Source organism: Camelina sativa, chromosome 7, assembly GCF_030686135.1.
Source record: "Camelina sativa cultivar CO46 ecotype springtype chromosome 7, ASM3068613v1".
NCBI classification, from domain to species: Eukaryota; Viridiplantae; Streptophyta; class Magnoliopsida; order Brassicales; family Brassicaceae; genus Camelina; species Camelina sativa.
The window spans coordinates 22,206,986-22,231,819 of record NC_141886.1 but is presented as its reverse complement, the minus strand read 5'-3'; the positions used below and the strand labels follow the sequence as shown (position 1 = coordinate 22,231,819).

General features: G+C 34.1%; 2 protein-coding genes and 1 pseudogene across 4 annotated transcripts; 2 read left to right on the top strand and 1 right to left on the bottom strand.

The window, feature by feature from the left end:
- Positions 1–737: 737 nt before the first annotated feature.
- LOC104701627 (alpha-amylase 3, chloroplastic) lies at positions 738–5,632 on the top strand. Of its 3 annotated transcripts, none has more exons than XM_010417345.3 (14): positions 740–1,162; positions 1,330–1,457; positions 1,565–1,619; positions 1,687–1,794; positions 1,886–1,994; positions 2,158–2,513; positions 2,947–3,590; positions 3,866–4,055; positions 4,147–4,253; positions 4,337–4,586; positions 4,672–4,794; positions 4,876–5,043; positions 5,153–5,318; positions 5,439–5,632. In XM_010417345.3, the coding sequence occupies exons 1-13, from the start codon at positions 857–859 to the stop codon at positions 5,309–5,311; spliced, it is 2,703 nt and encodes a 900-aa protein (XP_010415647.2). In that variant the 5' UTR covers positions 740–856; the 3' UTR covers positions 5,312–5,318; positions 5,439–5,632. The 3 variants fall into 3 exon arrangements, with proteins under 3 accessions (XP_010415645.2, XP_010415647.2, XP_010415646.2); XM_010417344.3 differs by having other exon boundaries at positions 5,398–5,632; XM_010417343.3 differs by having other exon boundaries at positions 738–1,162; positions 5,153–5,632.
- An 899-nt stretch (positions 5,633–6,531) lies between these two features.
- On the bottom strand, positions 6,532–6,994 carry LOC109125475 (putative defensin-like protein 33 pseudogene; annotated as a pseudogene).
- Positions 6,995–17,543: 10,549 nt separating this feature from the next.
- On the top strand, positions 17,544–20,085 carry LOC104701626 (putative WRKY transcription factor 36). The gene is made up of 4 exons (XM_010417342.3): positions 17,544–17,897; positions 18,473–19,012; positions 19,121–19,234; positions 19,392–20,085. The coding sequence occupies exons 1-4, from the start codon at positions 17,832–17,834 to the stop codon at positions 19,824–19,826; spliced, it is 1,155 nt and encodes a 384-aa protein (XP_010415644.2). The 5' UTR covers positions 17,544–17,831; the 3' UTR covers positions 19,827–20,085.
- Positions 20,086–24,834: the final 4,749 nt, after the last annotated feature.

Genomic DNA, 24,834 nt, shown 5'->3' with positions numbered 1-24,834 from the left:
GTATATTTTTCATAAGTTTGTATTTGAATAATGAAATTATTGAGTGTAGAGCATTAATAAGTTTTAGTTGATTATAAGAGGCCAGATTTTTCAAAAGTAATTTAAATTCCAAAATTTGGAGAAAGAAAATAGCGTTTTCTTAAAAGGAAATCAAATTTTTTAAAAATAAATAACTTGTTTAACAAAAAGTTGTTACTACTTTTTAGATATTTACGATACCAACCAATGGGATCTTTTGCTAAGGATTCAGAAACAAAACAACCATCGCAACTAAACACAAAAATCATATTTTTTGTAAAAAAGAAATCATAAATATATATTCTCTCTAAAAGATGATTTTCTAAGATTTTTTCTTATCTTATAAAAATTGATTTTTTATATATTTTTTTCAATTAATGCTAGAAATTGTAAATTTTGAAAATCATTAAATGAAAACTTAAAAGTTTAATAAATTTTTATTAGTTAATAACAATAAAAAATGTATTGTTAAAAATAAATTATGCAGCTAAACATTAAATGTTTTTCTTAATCTATATGAAAATCTTATGTAATAGAGAGAATATTAAGTTTACCGACGGGGCAGAGATCACGAAAAAGTATGGCCCGCTTAAGCTTACGTGGCGTATTTTTAAATATTTAAGTCCACGCATTACTCGAACTCGAATCTCAATAAAGGTATCTTCCCTTTCACCAAGTCATAAAAGTAATTTATATATATATATATATATATATTTATTGTATATTAATTTTCAACGACTCTTATTAACCTCTTCTTCACTCTCTCGCTGCACAAAAAAAAAAAAAAGAACGAAAATATCTTCTCTCTTCTCTCTCTCTCGCTCACGAAGCTGCTGCCATGTCCACCGTTCCCATTGAGTCTCTTCTCCACCATTCTCATCTTCGTCACAGCTCTAGAACCTACCGCGGAACTAGAAGCTTCTCTCCTTGCTCTTTGAATCTCCGTTCTCGTTTCACTAGTTCCAACAAACAACTAGTACTAAACTCATCGATTGGTTCCGCCACGAGTGCCTTAGGTTTTCGCAGCTCCAACTCCGTCGCGGTTCGTGCTAGCTCTTCCGATACTGCCGTCGTGGAAACCTCTCAATCGGAATCGGATGATGTAGTTTTCAAGGAAAATTTCCCTGTTCAGCGAATCGACAAGGTGTTCTCAATCCCCCGTATCTTACTCACATTTGCTGTTGTTAGTTGAATCGAATCGATTGATTGATTTGTGGATCGACGAGGTTAAATATCATAGGTTTTGGTTTGTGTGTGTGTGTGTGTTTTTGATGATATATATGGATTTTGATTTCGATTTTGGAATGGTAGGCAGAAGGAAAGATTTATGTACGATTGAAACAAGTTAAAGAGAATGATTGGGAGCTGAGTGTTGGATGTAGTATTCCTGGGAAATGGATTTTGCATTGGGGAGTTTCATATGTGGGTGATACTGGAAGGTCCTTTCCTTTTCCTTTCTACCTTTTGTTTTTGGTATCCTCATTATAGTAATGGACTAATGGGGAAAATTTTATTCCCTTGATGTTCTCTACTTTGAATTTTACAGTGAATGGGATCAACCTCCGGAAGATATGAGACCTCCTGGTTCATTTGCCATCAAGGTACTACTCGGCATTTTCACTTTTGGTTTTGGATAGTTGTAACACTTTTAGTTTTATCTTGTATCAGGACTATGCTATAGAGACACCTTTGGAGAAGTTATCCGAAGGAGATTTTGAAGTTACTATTAATCTGAATCTGGAAAGCTCAGTAGCAGCTCTCAATTTTGTTTTGAAGGTTCTCTTTCTTAACCCTTTGCTAGATAAAGATGGTTATTCGTTTGCCCTTAGTTGTATTGTGCATTTATTTGGGACTGTTTGTTTTCCAGGACGAAGAAACTGGGGCATGGTATCAGCACAAAGGGAGAGATTTTAAGGTTCCTCTTGTGGATGATGTTCCTGATAACGGAAATTTGATCGGAGCAAAGAAAGGGTTTGGTAAGTGGCCAGGATTTTTTATATCTACCACTGTTATCCGGACTGTAGGTTTTTCATTCTTATACTTAAGCATTCCTTTACTTTTTAATGTAGAACTATTCTTTTTCAAGTTACTTTCTTGAATCTTCAAACTGATCGAGACTTGCTTCTCTTGAATCTCTAGGTGCCATTGGGCAGCTTTCAAACATACCTCTCAAACAAGAGAAATCTGGTGCAGAAGTTGAAAAAGAGAGCAATAGCTCATCCGATTCTACGATAGAAAGGAAAGGTCTTCAAGAGTTTTACGAGGAGATGCCAATTAGTAAACGTGTTGCCGATGATAACTCAGTCAGTGTCACTGCAAGGAAATGCCCTGAAACATCTAAGAACATTGTATCAATTGAAACCGATTTACCGGGTGATGTTACTGTCCACTGGGGAGTTTGCAAAAACGGCAGCAAAAGATGGGAAATTCCATCTGAACCTTACCCCGAAGAAACATTGTTGTTTAAGAACAAGGCATTACGAACTCGTTTACAGGTACGTCTAGAAGTATGTTCCTTGGCAAGATTCGCATGTGTAGATTTGAAAATCTGGCGAGAATCACATGTATTGTGTCTCTCTAATTTTAGTCTGTGAGATTCAAATTAGTTTTTGGTTAGCACCTGCCATATTGGCATCTGTCCAAGCAATTTTCAGGTTGTGCATGCCTGGTTTTTTAACTTAGCATTAGGGTGGTTTGCAACAGAATGCATCTGGTTCTTTATTTTTGCATCCTATAAGACATGGCCGTCATACCTTTACTACGTGATGCTGTCACTATATCTTTGCGGCTGCTTTCAGATATTTTTTGGGCACCTAGAGATCATTTTCATGTTTTCATTCAAATCTTTTGTTTAACCTTCCTATTAGAATATTTTCTGATTCTATCAGTGACATTATCTAAGTGTTTATGCATATGAACATTCTGCAGCGAAAAGACGATGGAACTGGATCGTTTGGATTATTCTCTCTGGATGGAAAGCTTGAAGGGTTATGTTTTGTTCTTAAGTTAAATGAAAATACTTGGCTAAATTATAGGGGGGAAGACTTCTACGTCCCTTTCCTTACTTCAAGTAGCTCGCCCGTTGAAACTGAAGCTGCTCAAGTGAGTGAACACACACCAAAAACAGATAAAGAAGTGTCTGCTAGTGGATTTACTGATGAAATCATCACTGAGATTAGGAACTTGGCCATTGACATTTCCCATCATAAGAATCAGAAGACAAACGTAAAAGAAGTGCAGGAAAACATTCTGCAAGAAATTGAGAAACTGGCTGCGGAGGCATACAGCATATTTAGAAGCACAACTCCAACTTTTACCGAGGAAAGTATTTTAGAATCAGAGGATGAAAAGCCTGAAATTAAAATCTCCTCAGGAACCGGCTCCGGATTTGAGATATTATGCCAGGGATTCAACTGGGAGTCCCATAAATCAGGGAGATGGTACTTGGAACTTCAAGAAAAAGCCAAGGAGTTAGCTTCACTTGGATTCACCGTTCTTTGGTTACCTCCACCGACAGAATCTGTGTCACCTGAAGGGTACATGCCTAAAGACCTGTATAACTTGAATTCCAGGTGAGCTCTACATTTTGACTAAACTGTCATATTGTCTCTTAGTTGCTTAAAACTTCATCATGAATCTGGGGTTGTTCAATCGTCAAATGGGATGAAATGAACTTCTGGTTGAATGCTGTTTTTGTTGTCTTAAATGCATGGTCAGCCAGAGTGGAACTGTTTTTGTCTTATGACAGTTACAAGATGCAGTGATAGTGTGTATCAGATAATAAAAAAATATAGTAGCATGTATCGGAATACCTGTTTTCCCACTCGTCTTTGTTGCTAACTTTCAGATATGGAACTATTGATGAGCTAAAAGATACTGTGAGGAAATTTCACAAGGTTGGGATCAAAGTTTTAGGTGATGCTGTTTTGAATCACCGCTGTGCACACTTCAAGAATCAAAATGGTGTATGGAATTTATTTGGAGGACGTTTGAACTGGGATGATAGGGCAGTAGTTGCAGATGACCCTCATTTTCAGGTATATTTCCCCTTTATATAAATAGAACTTTGATCTTATTGTTATATAACAAAATGCAAGCAAATTCTTTGATGGTTATACATTGATTCAGGGTAGAGGAAACAAGAGCAGTGGAGATAATTTCCATGCTGCACCAAACATAGATCACTCACAGGACTTTGTTAGAAAGGATATTAAGGAGTGGCTATGCTGGATGAGGTAAGTTCCCCTGTCATTTCTTTGATTTTCTACTGATTTGGTTTTCGTGTCTGATTTCATCTACCATTTCGATTCAACTGCAGAGAAGAAGTTGGGTATGATGGATGGAGGCTTGATTTTGTAAGAGGGTTTTGGGGAGGTTATGTGAAAGACTATATGGATGCTAGCAAACCGTACTTTGCTGTTGGTGAATATTGGGACTCCTTAAGTTACACGTATGGAGAAATGGACTACAATCAAGACGCACATCGTCAAAGGATTGTTGACTGGATTAATGCAACTAGTGGAGCTGCTGGTGCTTTTGATGTCACAACCAAAGGAATTCTTCATGCGGTACTAAAAATATCCATCTTGTACCGTTTGATACGACATTGGGGGTTTTTTTGGTAAATAAGATCTGGTAACTTTCTGTGTGTAGGCTCTTCAAAAATGTGAGTATTGGAGACTCTCAGATCCAAAAGGGAAGCCTCCAGGTGTAGTTGGATGGTGGCCTTCTCGTGCTGTAACATTCATAGAGAATCATGACACTGGCTCTACTCAGGTTTTTGTTTCTCACCAGTTCAACTATCACCAAGTCTCTGTTTGAAGCCGTTTTAATGATTATTTTTCTCTGTTTCTAAAGGGCCATTGGAGATTTCCAGAGGGGAAAGAAATGCAAGGATATGCTTACATCTTGACTCATCCAGGAACACCGGCTGTTTTCTTCGACCATATCTTCTCAGATTATCATTCCGAGATTGCTTCTCTTCTCTCTCTCAGGAGCAGACAGAAGCTCCACTGTAGGAGTGAGGTAAAACTACTTTAAGGAACCCACATTCTCTAAACATATATCTTACGAAACCCGACGGATCTTGAAACTAGCCTCCTTTGTTTTCTTGTTTTTGGGGTTTATTATAAAGGTGAATATAGACAAGAGTGAGAGAGATGTCTATGCAGCTATAATAGATGATAAGGTTGCAATGAAGATTGGACCAGGGCATTACGAACCACCAAACGGATCCAAAAACTGGTCTGTAGCTGTCGAAGGCAGAGACTACAAGGTGTGGGAATCATCGTAAGAAGCAGGTAAAATTTGTACGTGTGTGAAGTAGTAAGTAAATAAAAAAATGTTCCTGGAGGGAAATTTATATATATATTATTTCAGGGAAGAACCATAAATAAGCTTACCTGGAAATTGTGATGTAGGGTGTGGTGGGACTAAACACCAGATTTAAGATTTGTCCCAGTTTTTACAATATTGAGAGTATATTCATATTGTTGTATTGGTTGCTTACTTGCTTGTAAAGTGCATGCATATATATATATATATATATATATATGAAGGATATGTGTTAAGGTGATTTGGTGAATAAAGTAGTGAAGATGATATTGTCACTGTAGTTCTGTGGTATATTTCTTGTTCAACTTCATAGTTGGTAAAAAGATTAACATTGAACCAAAATTCTAAAACGTTTAATGGTAAGATATATAAGATGTTCATACACGCAAACTATATTATCTCATTATTTTATATATTTATGATTGATTCATAAACAAAAATTACAAAATATTTTACTCTTTCAAATTCTCCCAGATAAATCCCACTAATTATTCTTAATATGACGATGAAAATTTGACAAGAACATGTATCCTGAAGAAGATACATAGTTTAATTGTGAATTTGTTAGATGCCATTTTCTTATCGAAGTTTTTTTTTTTCACAAAATACAAAATATATGAATTTAGACAAGGAAATAGACTTTTTTAGACCCCAAATATATAAGTTTAAAAGAGTTTCATATATTATAGATTTATAATAAATTTCAAACCTTTATGGATATTTTTCTATAAAAATAGGGATGTTTTTTATATATATATACTCACATTTAGCCAATTATTGAATTAGTTGTGTAATAAAATATATTTTTATTATTTTAAAAGTCTTAGATATAATTTGTGGCCAAGTATTTCCATAAACGTGTATTGAAATTTGTTTCTATTATTATTTTAAAATCTTTATCAAATCCAACAACAATTTTTTTTGTATGTACCAAATAGAATATGATTCTATTCTTTTAAACTTTATCATATGTAAAACTTACAATATTTCATTCTTAGATTTGATAAATTTGAATAATAGAAACATATTTCATTTTGTACACACAAAAAGTATTGCAGGATTTGAGAAAATCATGGCATTAGTTGCAAAATCATAATAATATATAAGACAAGAACTTTATAATAACTAGTATCCAAGAGAAGAAAACGTTACATTTTTATATATGAGTAGAAACTTATATCAGTGAGATGTCTGTTTAACTCCTACATAACACTCACACATATAATGATTGGTGTATCCTTGACAAGAACCACCGAGAAACCCTTGTTCATTGGTGTATCCTTAACACTTCGATTTTCTGTCCACGCCGTTTGGATCTTCGCATTTTTTTCCCGTTGGGTTTTGTGCTTCTCCAAATTCCATCAGTCTATGTTGAAAGGAAAATTAATGGTTTTATTTGCTAAAATAAGAAAATAAGAAATGATGTTTTCTATGAATCAGGTAAACACATTAACTTTTGAATGTATAATAGATATTGTGAATAATTCCAACTAAACGTAAATAATTAATCTGAAGAATATCTGATATCGTAAATCTATTTAACTGAAGGGAACCATATGCCAAATAAAATGATTACCTGTGGTTGAGAGGACACATAGAAAAATGAATATATAAACAAGAATGAAACCTTTTTAGATGCCATTTTCTAGTCCTGGGCGTTCGGAATAAACCGAAAGAACCGAACCGAAAGAACCGAACCGAAAGAACCGACTTTTTCGGTTTTCGGTGCCGGAGATGAAGGATGGAGCGAACCGATCGGCAGAATTTTTAGGGGATTTCGGTTTTTGATTCGGTTCGGTTCGGTGGCCTAAAACCGATCGGTTATTCGGTTTCTGTTCTACATCACTCCATCTTCTTCTTCACTTGTTAGCCTCTGTGTGTTTTGCAGAAGGAGAAGTCGCAGGTGGCGGCCATTAATCCCTTCTCTCTCACCATCGATTTAGGTTAGATAAATTCTATTTTGTTCTTTTTAATTTGTTTTGGCATTGGGCTGCTTCTCATTGTTTTTTAGTAAGCCCAACAAAAGTTTGATGGACCACGTGATCCACTAATTTTTTTGTTTAACTAATATCCAATAAAAACAAAATATGTGATCCAGTCCACTAATATTTTTATTTTATTTTTACTTAGTAAAAACATGTTGCCCTATAAACAAATATTGCCGACACTAACTCATTTCTTGTCCTCGGTTTTGACTTTCGAGTTTCGATCTTACCTCTCTCTGAAAATAGGCGATTACGAAGTGAGATTAGTCGAGAAACCTCTCAATCACCCATCATCATCACCTCTTTTCTTCATCATCGTCACATACAGCTCCTCTTTATGTCAGACGTTGTGTAGAAATCGACTTTGTCTAACACAAATCCTAACCGCGAGTTTCAGAGTGGTAATGCTTTCTTCTTTGCCTTAGTTTGTGAAATTGTCTGTAAACCCTTTGTTTTGTAAGATCATCTTAAAATCTATAATTCTCCATCTTTAATTTCAGATTTGAAAACAAAAACTCTAACCCTAATTTTTGAGAAACCGATTCATTTTTAATTTTTCATCTTTCTTCATCTGGGTTTTTATTTATGAGGTTTTGTTCATGTTAATCTTCAGATTTCAAAGATTAAACTATAACCCTAAATTTTTTATTGCATTTACTTTGTCTAATGCCAAACTTGTACTTTTTTGTAGATGGCTTCTCAAGGTATTAACGAAGAGGAACCTGCTGTCACTGGAGAACCTGTAACCAGAGAAGAACATGGTGCGACTAGAAAGAGGGCGACACCAGACTCTGGTTTGCCACCGAAACCAAAGAAAAAGTTTGCTAAACGAGCAGAGGTATGGCAACACTTCATACAAAGGGTAGAGGATGATAAGTTTGCTAACTGTAGGTATTGTGGTACAGAGATTAAATGTGACACTAAGACAGTAGGGACTAGTCCGATGAAAGGTCATATAGAAAGATGTAAAATGTACAAGGATCATGTTGAAAGGGAGAAACAGACTGTCTTGGGTGGTGATAAGAGTGGGAATATGAGGGTTATTAAGTATGATCCTCAGCTCTTTAGGAGATCTGTTAATGAGTTGGTTGTGGTGAATGAGTTACCCTTCTCATTTGTGGAGTCTGAGGGTTGGAAGCGTTTCTGTTTTAACATCCTGCCTATATACAAGACCTTTTCCAGAAGGACATGTTGTAGAGACATTGTTGGAATGTATCTGCAAGAGAAAGAGGAGCTTAAGCATTTATTTAGTGTTCAGAAGCAAAGGATTTCTCTCACCACAGATATATGGGTTTCTTCAACAACTTCTGTGAACTACATGGTTGTCACTGGTCATTGGATAGATGAGAATTGGGAAATGCAGAAAAGGATACTTAGTTTCAAGGTGGTCACAGATCATAAAGGATCCACAATTGCTGGACAGCTTCTAGATTGCTTAGAGGAATGGGGGGTTCAGAAAGTGTTTACTGTTACAGTTGACAATGCTAAAGGAAATGACAAGGCTTTGAAAGAGTTCAAGGATGAGATGAGGCTCAGAGGAGGAGAAGCATTAGTGAGAGATGGTGATTTCATTCATATGAGATGTTGTGCCCATATCCTCAATCTGATTGTTGGAGATAGTCTTAAAGTAGCAAAGCCTAGTATAGTTGCTATTAGGAATGCTATCAAGTATGTCAGGTCATCTTTCAATCGAGTGAAGTCATTTGCTCTAAGGTGTGACTCGGGAAAAGTTTGTAGAGGCAGTTTGCCAATGGATGTCCCCACCAGGTGGAATTCAACGTATTTGATGTTAACTTCTGCTCTGAAGCTAAGAGTACCATTTGAGAGGATGTTGAGTGAAGACAAACTGTATGATGATTATTTCTTTGAAATAGATGAGCAGACAAAGAAAAAACGGGTTGGACCACCCCTTTTTCGGATTGGGAAGATGTTTCAAGGTTAGTTAAGTTTCTCAAGATCTTTTACAAGTGTACTCTACTGTTCTCTGCTTCAACAACAGTGACTTCCAGTCTTTGTTACAATGAGATTGTAAACATTGAAAGAAATCTCATTACCAAGTGTGGCAACAGTAATGAGAAAGTCAGAAAAGATGCACACACAATGAGGGATAAGTTTGAAAAATATTGGGATGGATTGATAAATATGAATCCGCTTGTGATCCTTGCTTCTGTTTTTGATCCCCGCAACAAGATGCAATTTGCTAATCTATGCATTGAGCAACTCTATGGTAAGGATACTGTTGAATGTAAGCAGCTTACTAGTTCAGTCTCAAGTGTAATGAAAAAACTGTATGAAGAATACAGTTTCAGACTTAGCAAACCTATTGAGGTTGAGGAACCAGCAGACTCAGAGCCAACACCTACTACTACTTGTGAATTATCTGATGATGATGATGAGGATGGTTGTGAAAGGATGGAGGTTATCTACAATAAGTTGGTTAACTCTAAGAGAAAAGTAGATGGTTGCAGTGAGTTGGATATCTACTTGAATGAGAAAACGGAAATGAGAGTGGAGACTACTTTGGGTTTCCCTTATGATGTTCTGTCTTGGTGGAAGTGTAATAGCCAAAAGTTCCCTATATTATCAGAAGTTGCTAAAGATGTTCTAGCTATCCAAGTCTCATCAGTAGCTTCAGAATCAGTTTTCAGTACTAGTGGCCGAATATTGGATCCATATAGGAGTTCTCTGACTCCTTATATGGTTGAAATGTTGTTATGCACTCAACAATGGTTGAGGGTTTCTTTTAAAACACAAGCTGAAGTTGCTAACTTGGTGCAAATGTTGGAAGAAGCTGCGTTCTTTGAGTCTCTTGGTAAGTAATCAAATTTAGTTGTATATACAAGTTTTACTCTTTGCAGTTTTTAACAATATGTTTGTTTCTGTAGATTCTCGGAATGCAATGCTCACTCAGTAACTTTTAGTAAGTTAAGTATTCTTAACTTTCTATTTCACTTTCTCTGATTGAATGTAATAATGTAGGGTTCATATGCTAATTTGTGTTGTGTTTCAATGATTACAGGTTTGAAACAGAAGCTGCTCTTTTGTCCTTTTTGATGTCGATTAGCAGCCTGCAGCCTAGGATTATGGAAGCTGCTCTTTTGTCCTTTTTGTTTTTGATGTGGATAACCAAGCAACAAGCAGCCTGCAGCCTTAAACGATGGATGGTATTGAGTCAGTACCTTCTTCTTTTGAACAATGGATGGTACTAAGCCAATTCTGTGAACTATGAACCTGTTACATATGATGCTGCCTTTTTGGTGTAACTACTAACTTAGAATGTACATTGGTTAGAGTTACGTAGTACATATTTGAAGCTTTACTTGTGGTCTTACTAAGGTTTGTAATGTATTTGTAAGGCCTCGCTTCTGTTTTGGTTTGTTTTTAGCAGTATTTACTTAAGTATGCAGGTATTTATTTTTTTTCTGCTCTATTTCGGTTTAAATTAACCGAAATAGAATTTTTTTCGGTTTAATTCGGAATGTTAGATAATCAAGATAACCGAACCGAATAAACCGAGAACCGAATAAACCGAACCGAACTTTTATTCGGTTTAATTCGGCTAGAATTTTTGAAAACCGAAAAATTGAAAAACCGATTAAACCGAACCGAATAACCCGAATAAACCGAACGCCCAGGCCTACCATTTTCTTATATCTGATGTTATCTTTTCTTACAAATATGAGTAAATTTATAGCTAAGAAGGAGACTTTGGTAGACCTCAAATATGACTAGCTATATACATTTACAACCATTTCCAAATCATAAAGAGGAATGTGAAATGTGCACGAACCCTTCATTGTGAGGTTGTTTCATATTGTTTGACAAGGACTCTCAACGTTTGACAAAGTTTTGAATTGAATATCAGAATCTTTTTTTTTTCTTTGTCAAACGAATATCAGAATCTTTTTTTACCATTTCAGCAACCCATATACATTAAATTCGGTTTTACGTGATTTATAAATCTTCTATATATACATTTTTGGAGATATTTATAAAAAAAATCATGAAGTTGGCACTTATTTACAGGCATGCCATTGTCATTAAATAATTAATTTAACAAATAAATTAACTTTACTTATATTCGATTTTTTATACAAACTAAGTATTTTAAAAGGTAACAAACATAATTGTTAATGTATACAGATTTAATTTCCTTATTTTATAAGGAGGTGAGTGAAGAGCTATTGTTTTTTAAAAACTTAAAAAACTGATTTGATAAAAAGTGACTTTTAGCCTCACATACTATATTTTACTTTCATGGGTTTCGTATGATAAGTTTTTGCAGATTAAAAATCTTTGAACATATTGCGTGATCCGCCTAGCATGGCAGGTTTGGACTATAGAACCAATACTAAAACTATTAATTTATTTTATATACTATAGATTTGTAGTCATAGTTTAGAAAATTAACTTATAAATTATTTAATATATGAATTACAAAATATTACACATACTACAACATATTCTTAATATTCCAAAAAAAAAATTGTATACACATAAATATACACTAACATACCATATATGCATATACATCTATTTAATTATAGAAAACAAAACTAAGTGTTTTAAAATTTTATATTCTATCTAATAATAAATTTAATGTAATTAGGTTATAAACTGTATAAAACATAAGAAGAAGAAAAAAACATTTTAAACAAAATTATAAATTAATTAGATAAAAGTTAATTAATTGAGAATTTGAAAACTAAATAAATTAAAAATTATTATTTAAAATACAATAATTTATAATTTAGTCTCGCGGTGTACCGCGGATGAAAACCTAGTATATACAATATATAAAGGCTGTGAGGTGAACAAAAAAAAGGCTGTCACATTTATCAGAAAGACAAGAAAAAAAGGAGGAATACAAAGCCCATCAAATATAAAACATAATAAAACCAACGTCCATTAGCAAAAGCATACGGTACATCAACACATAAAGTACACAGTTAGAAATATAACAAGATTTTAACTTTTGGTATATCGTACATATAAATTTTATTATTATTTATATTTTATGTTTTATTTATTTGTTAAATATTAGATGTTTGTAAATAGAGAAATACCTAAATTTTCTGGCCGTTTGTGCGGCTAAATGTTTATATTAATTTTTAACCCCCAATACTCATGACAATTTGTTTGTTATATTTAGATTGTTTTGTTTAGTGTTTGAGATTCTATTTTGATTTTTAATTATTATAACAAAAAATAAGAGATCTAAATACATAATAAGTAATTTACACATTGTAATTAAGTCACATTTTCTTATGATTTAATTATTTTACACAATCTTAGTTAAATCAACTTGATTTTATATGTCAAATATTCTAGTATTAGTAGTGTTGACAAATAATAGAATAAGGATTTAACCCGTGTTAGCACAAATTTAATGATATTTCATTAATTTAACATGTCTTCTTTATAACTAATCTACTATATAACCACATTATATAGTATTTTAAAATTTTCTAATTTTACTCAGAATATTTTAAATTTTTATTAAGTTTATATTTATTAATTATAATATTTGAATCGAAGTTCTTTTTACGTTAAAAATCAAAGCTCACATGTTTTAGAAAACCAAATGGGAATCAAATTGTTGTTTTTTGTTTGTTTGCATTTGACTTTGCAAAGGATTCAGAGATAAAATATTTTCAAAACACAATATAGAAAGTGTGGTTAAATAAATTATAGTTTTTGTTTTTATATTGATTCCTGTAATTTTTTTAGTTGAAAAGGAATGTAAAATATTTAGGAAAGTAAAATTTTTTTTAGAAATTTTTTAGGAATTAACTTTGTAAATAAGTATAACTTCAAGGGTAAAACACCAGATGTATTTCAAAAATGTTAATATAGATCGGAAAAAATTAGATAAATGGAGCCAATCCATAATAGTCAAAGTCGGAATGATTCGTAAAGAGATCCACCAACCTTGCTAGAGACGTTTGAGGGCTGGTTTAGGTCAGGGTTTGTAGTAACAATAATGATAAGGGTTCAAATTCCTGTGTTTTTTCCTTGAGTGTTTACTTCTGCTACCTTGTTGTGTTATAGTTTTTGTATTTATCTTTAGCTTTCGTTTTTTTCTCCTGCTACTTGTATTCTTTATATAACTTTGGCCAAAAATTGGCAAAATTGTATAAATATTTAACAATAAACAAAAAAACATGAAGAAGAAAAAATTATGTACATTTTGTCACTGCAGATCTGATATATGATTTGAGAAGTTAAAATTAGAAACGTAAGTTCTTAATTACTAATAACTTAATAAGATAGTGAAAACGTGGAAGAAACATCGTGGATTTGGTTAAAGATAGCTACATATAGCATGGTCAATTCTGATATGTTAAGATCTAATTGGATTAGATTTATTGGTCAATTCGCGTTGCGATAGAGGATTAGTTGGATCCGAGTTTCAAAGAACACTTTGCGAGATAGTATCAACACAAAATTGCTAAATAAGGTAACCATTTTATACCTATACCAAAAAAAATGACTTGGCCACTATAATAGAGGATTTGATTATGCGATAGATTCTGGAGCACGATGTGAGAGATCATTGGCTATATAATAATGTCATTATTGTGTGATATAAAAGTAATATCGCATATTATTAATTATAAATATTTCAACTATCATAAGGTTCTTAATTATTTATACGACTAGATTGTAATGACATCATATTTATTATATGGTAGACTACTTCGGCCATCATTATAGGGAGAATACCTTTGGTGTTCTAAGTCCAAAAAAATTAGAAAAACAATGAATAGTGGCTTAGAACACTTTTTTTAGTTCTTAATGTAGAACTGATCTTGGTTTAATTCTAAGCTGATGTAGCAAGCTATGAATGGATACAATTTTTTGCAAACAATTTTTCACAAATTAAAAGAGGATCTGATTGAGAATATATAGAATAAATTTGGACATTAAACTATGTATTAATTAAATAAAATGTTTGTGTGCTTTAATTAAGTAATATGTTTTTTTTGTTACATAAAAATTTGGTATTATATTTTGAATTTTAGTAAAAGTTTTATAAGTTTGCAATTTAAATGTTATTTTTAAAGTTTTTATAAATATAATATGTTTAAGATTATTATATTATTAAATCTTATGATCTTGAACATGTTCTCATAATAAGTAACTTCTTAACAAAAGATCTAAACTAATGATATTATATTATTTTGTTAATATTTTTACTTACAAGATGTCAGATGCTGGGTCCTTTTTCTTATCATTGGTAGACTTTAAGGCCACGAAATCATACTATTAATTTATATATAAAATGTTAAAATATTCTTTTTGTCCAAAAAAAGTTTAATTATAAATGTATACTCCATTTGAATTGGCGCAAGTTCCAGAAGAATCTACATGTTTAAAACATTAATAAATGTTTGAACTTAAACATAAAAACATTTAAATGTTTCTATAGTTAATTTAAGCATATTTTTCTCGGTTAAATACTAAATATCGTTTTTAAACACGAATTTTGTTTAAAAATAAAAATTCTTTTTAATTTTTAATATAGTTTCTTTTTAAAAATTAGTTTTACTCCTACTACATTACTTTAATATATCATCCAAAAACAAACAATACAATATAATAATAAGAAGGAAAAATAAAATTTAATTGCTCTTTTCATATAGATGAAAAAAAAAATATACGACATTTAGTTTAGAATGAAGAGAGTATAAATTATAAAAATTGAGAAGCATTGCATAAAAATATGACAACATCGAATTCATAAAATTCCCGTAAACATGTAATTACATAATAAATGTCGACAATGTTTTGTTTGTTTCTGATTTATCATTAAACGAAGAAAGTGAAGATTTTACTAAATCTTAGTTAAGAACTTAAAGCCTACTCGGATTGTGGAAGATGAATTGAGGAGCCAAACAAGACACTAGTCTGATGATCTCATTGATTCGTGTGATGATGAAGTTATGAGAACGATGCGTATTGCGGGTGAAGGCGCCTATACATCTCTCTCGACTCTCGGCAATGTCTGTATCTTCCCTTAAGATTTTTTTTTTTTTTTTTTGATCAAAACTTCCCTTAACATTTTATATAATAAATTTGGCATGCGCCGGCCACATATTTTATGGTTAAACACTCTTTGATGTCTTACAAAACTTTTAAAAAAGCATTCGATTAGTATCCCTCCACCTAATAAAAAATGACCACATTCGTTGTTTGTATTATCATTCAAACTAGAGCAGCCTTAAATATAATAGTAGCAAACTTCAATAACCCCTTACTTTATATATATATGTTTCAAAACATAGAAAGTTACTCATCAATTTAACATTTCATTACACCATCTCCAATGGTTTTTCCTATTTTTGTCCTCTATAATAAAGATCTTTATAATAGATGTAAGTTTTACTCCAACCCACCTCTATTCTCACCTCTAAAATAGAGTTCCTCTATTTATAGAGGAACCCTTTGTAAAATAAATAGAGTTCCTCTATAAGGGCATCTCCAACTCACCTCTATATTTGTTTTTAACTCTATTTTAGAGTAAAATCTACTCCAACCCATCTCTATTTCTACCTCTATAATAGAGATCTCTATTTTTTTCTCTATATATAGAGGAACTTTATTTTTTCCTCTATAATAGAGTTGAACTTTTTTATTTATAAAATGGCCCTTAAACTTTTAACACTTTTATATTTATGATCAAAATAAATAAAATATATATATAAATAGTTTAATAATAATTTAGTGAAGTGGAGGTTTTGTATTGAACAAAATCTTAAAGGTTTTTGTATAGAAAAACATTTTTAAAATTTGAGACTATTATTTGCAAAAGAAAATTTATATAAAATCTTATTAAATATAAATAACTTAAATATTTTAGTTTTTATTCATACCATAATATTATGATATCCGATTCCAAGAATTTCTAGGTCGATTTAGAAAAATCAAAGATAAAGAAACTCATTTCTCACTTCGAAATGCATTAATTGAGCATTTGTGGGAAAAATACACTAATGTCGATGGTTAAAAAAATCTACTATGTTTTATTATTTTATATGATGCAATGTATTTTTTTAATAAATGTGATATTTAAATAATATTTATGAATGTTAAAAATTTAAATAATATCATAATTTTATGAAAATTTCATAAAATAAATGGGTTAATTTGCAACTTTTATAAGTAAAAGGTATTAATAGTAAAATAAAAAAGGAATCTCTACGGAATATTCTTTTTTAGAGGAAAAAGTAGAGGTATCTATTGGAGCAAAAGTCACCTCTATTATAGAGTTCTTCTATTTTAGAGGTAAAAATAGGGAAAACTATTGGAGATAGTCTAAATAGAGGAAAAAATAGCAATTTCTATTTTAGAGGTGAAAATAGAGGTGGATCTCTATTATAAAATAAAAAATAGAGGACCATTAAAGATGCTTTATTATCTTATAAAATTCATACGGTGTCTATTATTAACATGAAATTAGTCAACGTAATTAAGTTAGCATGGAGATCGATGAGATGTCATTTTTTTTATTGGATACGATCACCACAATCGACCCCGCACATCTAGAACCGTGCTGTCAAATACTCAACACGCGTTGTACGGCTGAAACTTTCTTTTACAAATGCAAATGCACTCATTCACATGCGGTGTCCTAGTGCTGGATGATTATAATAAGTAGCATGCTTTTGATTCGTTATTTGATTTAATTCCATTTAAAAAATTTAGATAACCATAAGTTTAAGGGACATTAAGATCCTATAAGAAAAAATTTGCACACTAAAAAAGATAAAAATTAAAATATTTGTTCTGATCTTGTATCAGTTATAAATTTATATGTGTAGTTTTAATATAAGGTTAAATATAATACACTTATAATTTTTTGTTTTTCTTAAATTCTTAATAGATATTGTACATTAAAACTAGTTAACATTTATAAAAAAAAAGAATGATAAGATGAAATATGATATATTAAAGTTAATCTTTCAATTTATTGATAAGATGAAAGTAAACACTTGCTTTTAGTTACCTAATATGAACTATAATACTATATACACATGCTTTAATTATCATGTAAATATGTAAGAAATTGAAATATTCCAAAGTATTAATGTTTAGGCCAGATTCATCTGGATTGCAATACCATTTGATATTATTAATGTCAATAATTATAAAAGATTTGATAATTTATTTATATATATGACCACAATTATAATATGATGATGCGCATTAATTAATTTTATTATATAATGCTGAGTCGTCTGTTTGGGGATTATTCAAGAATAGAGACAGAGCTGGTAACATGGTGGTGGTGATATAATTATATATTTTTAGTTCTGTATTCCCTCTTATTATAATCCAAAGTCAAATACTATAGGCTTTTGGGTCCCTATATAAAACCTACTTAGGCCTAAAAAGAAGACAATAATTTTTATTTTATTTTTTTTTGTTGCAAAGAAGAAAAAGAGCAGATCCAGTTGATCTCAAGATCGCATCTGAATCATAATATATATCATGACCAAAGAGGAGACCGTTTCATGCTCCCAACCTTCCGATGGTGTTATGGGAGAATCTGATAAGGTAAATCTTGAAACTATTTCTTGATTTAAGTGTTTTAAACCACAGATTTTCTCAAATTAAGTAATTTTTTGTTTGTTTTCTCAATCTCCTTCTGGTGTTTCAATCGGTGAGAATTAATCTCATGTTCATATGATTCTGGTTTTTCATATAGATTTACATATAGTTTACTTTCATATAATTTTTATGCTTGAAAATTAATACTTGATTTGCTGCTTCTAATAAAAGTCAACTTTGCTTGTTCAGAAATGGTCTCGAGTATCGAAAAGTTCATTGTTTTGTAGTATCATGCTTTGCACATAAAACACAAACAAAAATGGTGCATGCTTTTAATTAATTCGGGTCGGTTATTGAATGCTCAAGGATACCAAAATTTATTCTGGTATTTAAATATTTTTGATGTTAACATCCAATTATATAAGATCCTCTCTAGACCGGTCGGATACAAATTCTTTTTTTTTTGTTTTTGTTTTTTGGCATTTCCATCTCCGTTCATTTTCTATGATATTTTCACTTTTGTGTGTAAAACACATGTAAGATTAGAAGGTGAATATAAATGCATGTGGATATATTTACAGGAAGAGGAGCTTGATGCAACAAAAGCAAAGGTGGAAAAAGTTAGGGAAGAAAATGAGAAATTAAAGCTCTTGCTCTCGACGATTCTTAATAACTACAACTCTCTTCAAATGCATGTCTCCGAAGTTCTCCGACAACAACAAGGAGCTTCTATAGAGCTAGAGGTTGATCGTGATCAAGACAAAGATAATGATTTTGGTGTAGATATATCACTTAGGCTTGGAAGATCATCAGAGCAAACGATCTCTAAAAAAGAGGAGAAGGTGGACAAGGCTTCTGGTGAGAAGGAGGAGGGATCAAAAAAGAAAAGATCTTCACTGGGGTTAGGATTTCAGATCCAAAATTGTGAAGATTCAACCTCGAAACTAGATTATCTTTGTAGACAAGTTAAGAATGTAAACGCAGAGAATAAATGTGTATCTTCGAGGAAAGATGTCAAAACAGCTAGAAATGAAAATCAGCAAGATGTTTTGGAAGAGCATGAGCAAACAAGTTTGAAGAAAACTAGGGTTTGTGTTAAAGCAACATGTGAAGACCCATCAGTACGTACCACCAAAACCATGCATACATTACATATATGTGTTTATTTAGCACGTAACATCTATTCTAATTAGTTTGATCATATTGGTATATGTTACTTGAATGTATAGATAAACGACGGTTGCCAATGGAGGAAGTACGGTCAAAAGACAGCAAAAACCAATCCTCTTCCACGAGCCTATTACCGTTGCTCCATGTCGTCAAATTGTCCCGTCAGAAAACAGGTATACTACATTCTTAAACAATCTTTTTTCATTGTTAATTGGTTTTGAGTTAAAAACTCATTATATATATATATATATATATATATATATATATATATATTCATTGTCAACTGGTTTTTGAAATTTTAGAACTCATAAAATATAAATATGTCTATAGGTGCAAAGATGTGGAGAAGAAGATACCTCCTCGTTTATGACAACATACGAAGGAAACCACGACCATCCTCTTCCCATGGAAGCAACCCACATGGCTGCTGGAACTTCCGCAGCTGCCTCTTTATTACGATCTGGCTCCTCCTCTTCCTCGTCCTCCACCTCAGCGAGCCTAAGCTACTATTTCCCTTATCACCACTTCTCTATCTCCACCACTAACGCCCACCCCACCGTGACATTGGACCTCACACGACCCAACTATACCAATCAATCACCAATATCTTCTTCCTCTTTCAGTCTCAACTTCTCCTCGCCTGATCCTCCACCTCCATCATCTCAAGATCAAACTTTGAACTTTGGTGGCTTGCGAACACAAGCTTCTTTGAGTACAGATTCCCTAATGGCCCGTTATCGAACGAGACTTTCAGGACAACAGTAACTATATCGGTATAGGGATACAAGTCCGGAAAGTAATTGATATATTTCCATTTCCTTTCTCATTCATTTGATTTTCAGCCTCCGAAAGAGAGATTTGGTACATTTTGGCATGATATGCAAATTGCATATATATATACTTGTAGATATTCAAGTATCTAAATTAGTGGCTGACCAATCATATAATGGAGCATATATGAAGCTTTTGTAAATGTATATTGTCCTACAAACAATTTGCTACACAAAATATATTTGCTTTTGTATATTTTTTTTCTTTTTGTTAAAAGGCATTTAATATAAAGAAATACAAAAGTTTAACAGAGCCAAAGACCCAGTGTTGGAAGCCCAACAATCAAAGTAAATAAAAGGCTATTACATGACCCACTTATTTTGAAAGGAACCAGAAATGAACCAAACTCGAACCAGCTAGTTAAGGGGGAACCAAATAAACGGTTGAGGAAATAACCACTTCAAACCACTTTGCTTTGCCATCACTGATTGGTGATGAATCGCTTTCGAGAAAATCACAAGGACCACACCTGCAATTAGGTGTTTTATGAGGGAGCTAACTTATCTCTCAGATCCAGCGAACCAAAGGATCAGAAGGTTTGTTGTTAAGGATGGATTGGAGACTCGGAAGCTTAATGCTCTGTTCCGCACTAGAGAGTCAAGCTGCCGGAGAAGGAGATTTGCTGGTTTGAAGGAATTACGGTGTAGTCGATGGTTTCTTTCAGCCCAGATGGAGTAAATCGTAGCTTGCCAAACGATGAGGATTAGTTTCTTTGCCACAGCTGATCCCCTGTAGTTGATGAGGTTTTGAATCGTTCCAGTCCAAGTTAAGGACACGTTGAGGGAGCATCGGCGAGAGATTGTGGTCCAGATCAGTGAGCTGAATTGGCAGTTGAAAAACAAATGGTCGCGACTTTCTTCCGCATATCCACATAGTAGGCAGATGGGATCAACCTGAAGCCCCCAGTTTAGTAATCTGTCGCGAGTTAAACACCTCTTCAGCATAAAAAGCCAGGTAAGAAATTTATGTTTGGGAATTCCTCCTTTGAACCAAACGATCTTGTGCCATTAAACCATTGGTATATGTGTTTTAAGAGCATGATAAATAGTCTCGGTGGTATGTGCATCTTTCATATGGTCATCAACCCACCAGATGTAGGAATCTGGTTGATCCGTTAAGGATAGGATGGATAGTTCGGTTTGATAGCTGACTTGAGCTTCTGATCTCGCCGGGGGTAACCTCCAGCCGCCTCTTCTCCATAAGTCAGCAATGATTATGTCTCGATAAATGCCCAAGGGGCCTTCTCCTTGAAGGTAAGTTGACATACGGCCTAATTTGCACCAATGATCACTCTAGAATTTACAGCTTCTTCCATTTCCTATTTTCATCTTAATCCATGGGTAAGCCTCCTCTCTAATTTGTAACAGTTTGTTTGATAACCAGGAGTGGTGATTCTTCTGCTTACAAGTTCAGAAGTTGGTTAGGTTTCCTGAGAGATAAGCTCATGTGAACCAAGCGACCCAGATTGACCTAGACCTAAAGAAGAGCATCCAGATAAGTTTGATCAAGCAAGCTTTGTTCCACAGTCGTAGATCACGAACCCCCAAACCTCCTTCATCTTTCCGGTTGACCACAACATTCCAAGCTACTCGTGCTGAGTGATGACCCTCTGTTGTACCTTTCCACAAGAAAGCCCCATAGAGGGAATTCAAAGTTTCAATGCATCTTTTGAGAGGTACATGAGCAGAGCACCAGAAATTGGAGATACCAGTGACTACCGTGTTTAGAAGCTGGAGGCGACCAGCAAACGATAGAGACTTTGTGGCCCAAGCGTTTAACCTGCTTTGATCAGAAGGGCACAATCTAGGAGAGTAAGTTTCTTAGTGCAGAGAGGCACCCCTAAGTATCTTATCAGAAACTGGCCATGGTTTATGCCTGAAGCTAATTTGATGTGGTCAATTTCAGGTTGTGAGAGTCCTGAAATAAGAAACTTGTTTTTGGTAGGCTGATTGCTAGACCTGAGGCTTCCTCAAACTCCTTCAACACTTGGAGAACACTTTCTACAGAGGAGGAGGACCCATCTACGAAGATCAGAAGGTCATCAGCAAAACAGAGGTGAGTTAACTTTAAGTTCTGGCAGTTATGATAATATTGAAATTTTTCTTCCTCAGCAGCTCTATCTAACATGACAGACAGACAGTTCATGACAAGGACGAAAAGTTATGGGGACAGCGGATCTCCTTGCCTTAAGCCTCTTCCACCTTTAAAATAACCATGTAGAAGCCCATTGAGACCCACTGAGAAAGTAGGCGTGCAAACACATGCCTTTAGCCACCTCAGGTAAAACTCTGGTACCTCGATACCTCTTAGACAACTAAAGATGAATTCTCATCTAACAGTGTCGAAAGCTTTAGCTATGTCAACTTTGATTGTTATTCGCTTGGGTCCCCGAGTCTTGTGATAGCCGTTAACCAGTTCCGCAGCCAATAGCGTGTTTTCAACTAACAGACGCCCTTTTATGAATGCAGTTTGATTGCGTTGGACTAGTGATGGGAGGATGGGTTTCAGCCGAGTTACAAGAAGCTTAGAGATGACCTTGTAAAGGGTATTCAATGAGGAAATGAGACAAAAATCTGATATTAAAGAAGCGCATGAGAACTTAGGAACCATCACCAGGATGGTTGCATTAATTGTAGATGGAAGGAAAGCTGTTTGGAAGAAGTGGAGAATACCAGTTGTAACTTCTAGACCCAGAATTTCCCACGCAGACTTGTAAAAAGCTGAGGTAAAACCATCAGGGCCCGGCGCCTTGTTTGTATTTAGCTTGAACATTGCTTTCGTTATTTTTTCAAGTGATGGGATCTTAATCATTGTTTGTTTCAGCTCTGGATGGCAACAATAGCTAATCAAGGACCAGAACCAAGCTATGGAGGTGGAGATGGTTCCCAGAGAGACTTGCCCGAGGATAGATTGGAAATGACTTACAACCATCCTGCTCATTTCCTGCGGATCTACTATTAGACTGCCAGAGGGGGAAGTGAATGATCTTATTTCATTGAAAGCGTTACGGATCTGAGTCATTCTGTGAAAGTAAGCAGTATTCAGGTCTCCTTCTCTTAATCAATTTATGCGGGACCGCTGTCTAAAGTAACTTTCTTCAATTTTCCTGAGGAATTCCCATTTAGCATGCATCTCTCTCTCCTGGTAGAAAAGGTCAGTGGATGGTGAAGACATTGCCTGTACCTGCACATCTTGAAGTAAATGGTTAGTTTCCCTCACTCTATTTTGAATATCCGAAAAATTCTCTCTTGAAAGGGTTTTTAACTCTCTCTTTAGTGTTTTTTGTTTTGCACTCAGCACTGACAAACTTGATTCTAAGGGATGTGAGTTTTCAGCTAAGACTAGGGGTGTCAAACGGGCATGTCCGTGACCGAACGGACTGATTGCGACGGTCTTGTTTTTCTTTCGAACCGCTGCGGACAGCCCGCCACGGGCGGCGGGTTATATATCACTGCCCATACCCGCCCCGCTTAGCTTAGCAGACTAACGGGCATGCCCGCAGGCGTTGATAAGACTTCTAGCATGTAAAGCCTCTTCTCTCATTCGTTTCTCTTTCCATTCTTTAGTTGTTATACCACTTGAACTCAAACCTGTGTCCCTGTTTACATACGGAAAGATTAACACATGAAAAACTGATTCAATAAAAAGAACTAAGAGTCTAAGATCATACGCCAATAACCTACATATCACCTTGGTTCTTCGTTCATGACAGTGTGTGTATATAGCTTATATTATTGAATACAAAGCAGACCAGCTCAATCCGTTAGACTTATCCTTCTTAGTTTGAGGTCCAAATAAGCAACACTTATAAAACAAACTGAATTTCATTAGACACAAATAATAAACTTTGGAGAAGTACTTCAACAAGATTGCGTGAAAATGTTCTTTTGCCACTGTTTTTAGGGCCATAGACCAAAACTATAACTGGTTGCAACGAACTGCAGGAAACAGAACTTGCTGCATCCGAACTGCAGGAAACAAAACAGGTTGATCAAAGAAGTCTCTGTCCAAAAAAATATCAATTAAACTAATCCAAGAAAGATGAAAGACTTAAAATTTATGTATGAGCTAGAATACCTGAGACTTTCATCCTTGCGATGATGACTTATGTTTCTTTCAACATTAAGATCAAGCAACTCTTTGTAACTATTATACATATGCTACTTTGTGTTCACCATTATTTATCTCGTTCTCACTAGGAGTTTCTACCTTGGAAGCATCAGAAGAATCCTTGCCGTTCCCTTTGGAAGCTGGTCTTGTTCTTTTATATGGCTTACCCTCATGCTCTTGCTTGAACTTCGATAAAAATTCCCTTAAGACAGCAATTGAAATGTCTCTATTATTTACCTAATCATTCAATACAAACATAAAGCAAAAAGTTCATGTTCACTCTTAAATCTCACGTAACTTTCAAAAAGGTAAACCAATTCTAGTTCCTAAACAAGGCATCAGCTAATTCAATTCGAATCAATGTTCGGTTCAGTGTCTAACTAAAGCTACAACATTTAAAAACAAACCAAAGCAGCCAATTCTAAATTCAGTTGTCCATCTCTAAGTCTAACTTGCCTTGTTAGTTGATAGTTTTCACGAACATGGAGAGATTGAGAAAACATGGTAAGAGAAAGGAGGTTAGAGACACCAGGATTTGTCCTTGGAGTCGTCGCAAAGAGTGAGTCTCATTACCATCTTATCGAGAATCCTCCAATTCACCGTCCGATTTGGAGACTAAGAAAGACGAATATGAAAAACCTTCCATGGCTCGTCGGGTCGCCCGCAAACCCACGACAGACATGACCACCAAAACCGCAGACCAAACAGATTGAGTCCCGAGACCCGCCAACTTTTGGGCTTCAAAAACAAGGCCCATACCCGCCTCACAATGTTACTTGACGGGCTATGTCCGCGGGCTTAAGGCCTAATTGACACCTCTAGCCAAGACCCA

Excerpts from the sequence above, each read along its gene's own strand:
- LOC104701627 (XM_010417343.3), top strand. The coding sequence starts at position 857 with ATGTCCACCGTTCCCATTGAGTCTCTTCTCCACCATTCTCATCTTCGT. Across the intron at positions 2,514-2,946 it reads CATTACGAACTCGTTTACAG|CGAAAAGACGATGGAACTGG; the intron begins GTACGTCTAGAA and ends AACATTCTGCAG. Across the intron at positions 3,591-3,865 it reads CTGTATAACTTGAATTCCAG|ATATGGAACTATTGATGAGC; the intron begins GTGAGCTCTACA and ends GCTAACTTTCAG.
- LOC104701626 (XM_010417342.3), top strand. The coding sequence starts at position 17,832 with ATGACCAAAGAGGAGACCGTTTCATGCTCCCAACCTTCCGATGGTGTT. Across the intron at positions 17,898-18,472 it reads TTATGGGAGAATCTGATAAG|GAAGAGGAGCTTGATGCAAC; the intron begins GTAAATCTTGAA and ends ATATATTTACAG. Across the intron at positions 19,235-19,391 it reads ATTGTCCCGTCAGAAAACAG|GTGCAAAGATGTGGAGAAGA; the intron begins GTATACTACATT and ends ATATGTCTATAG.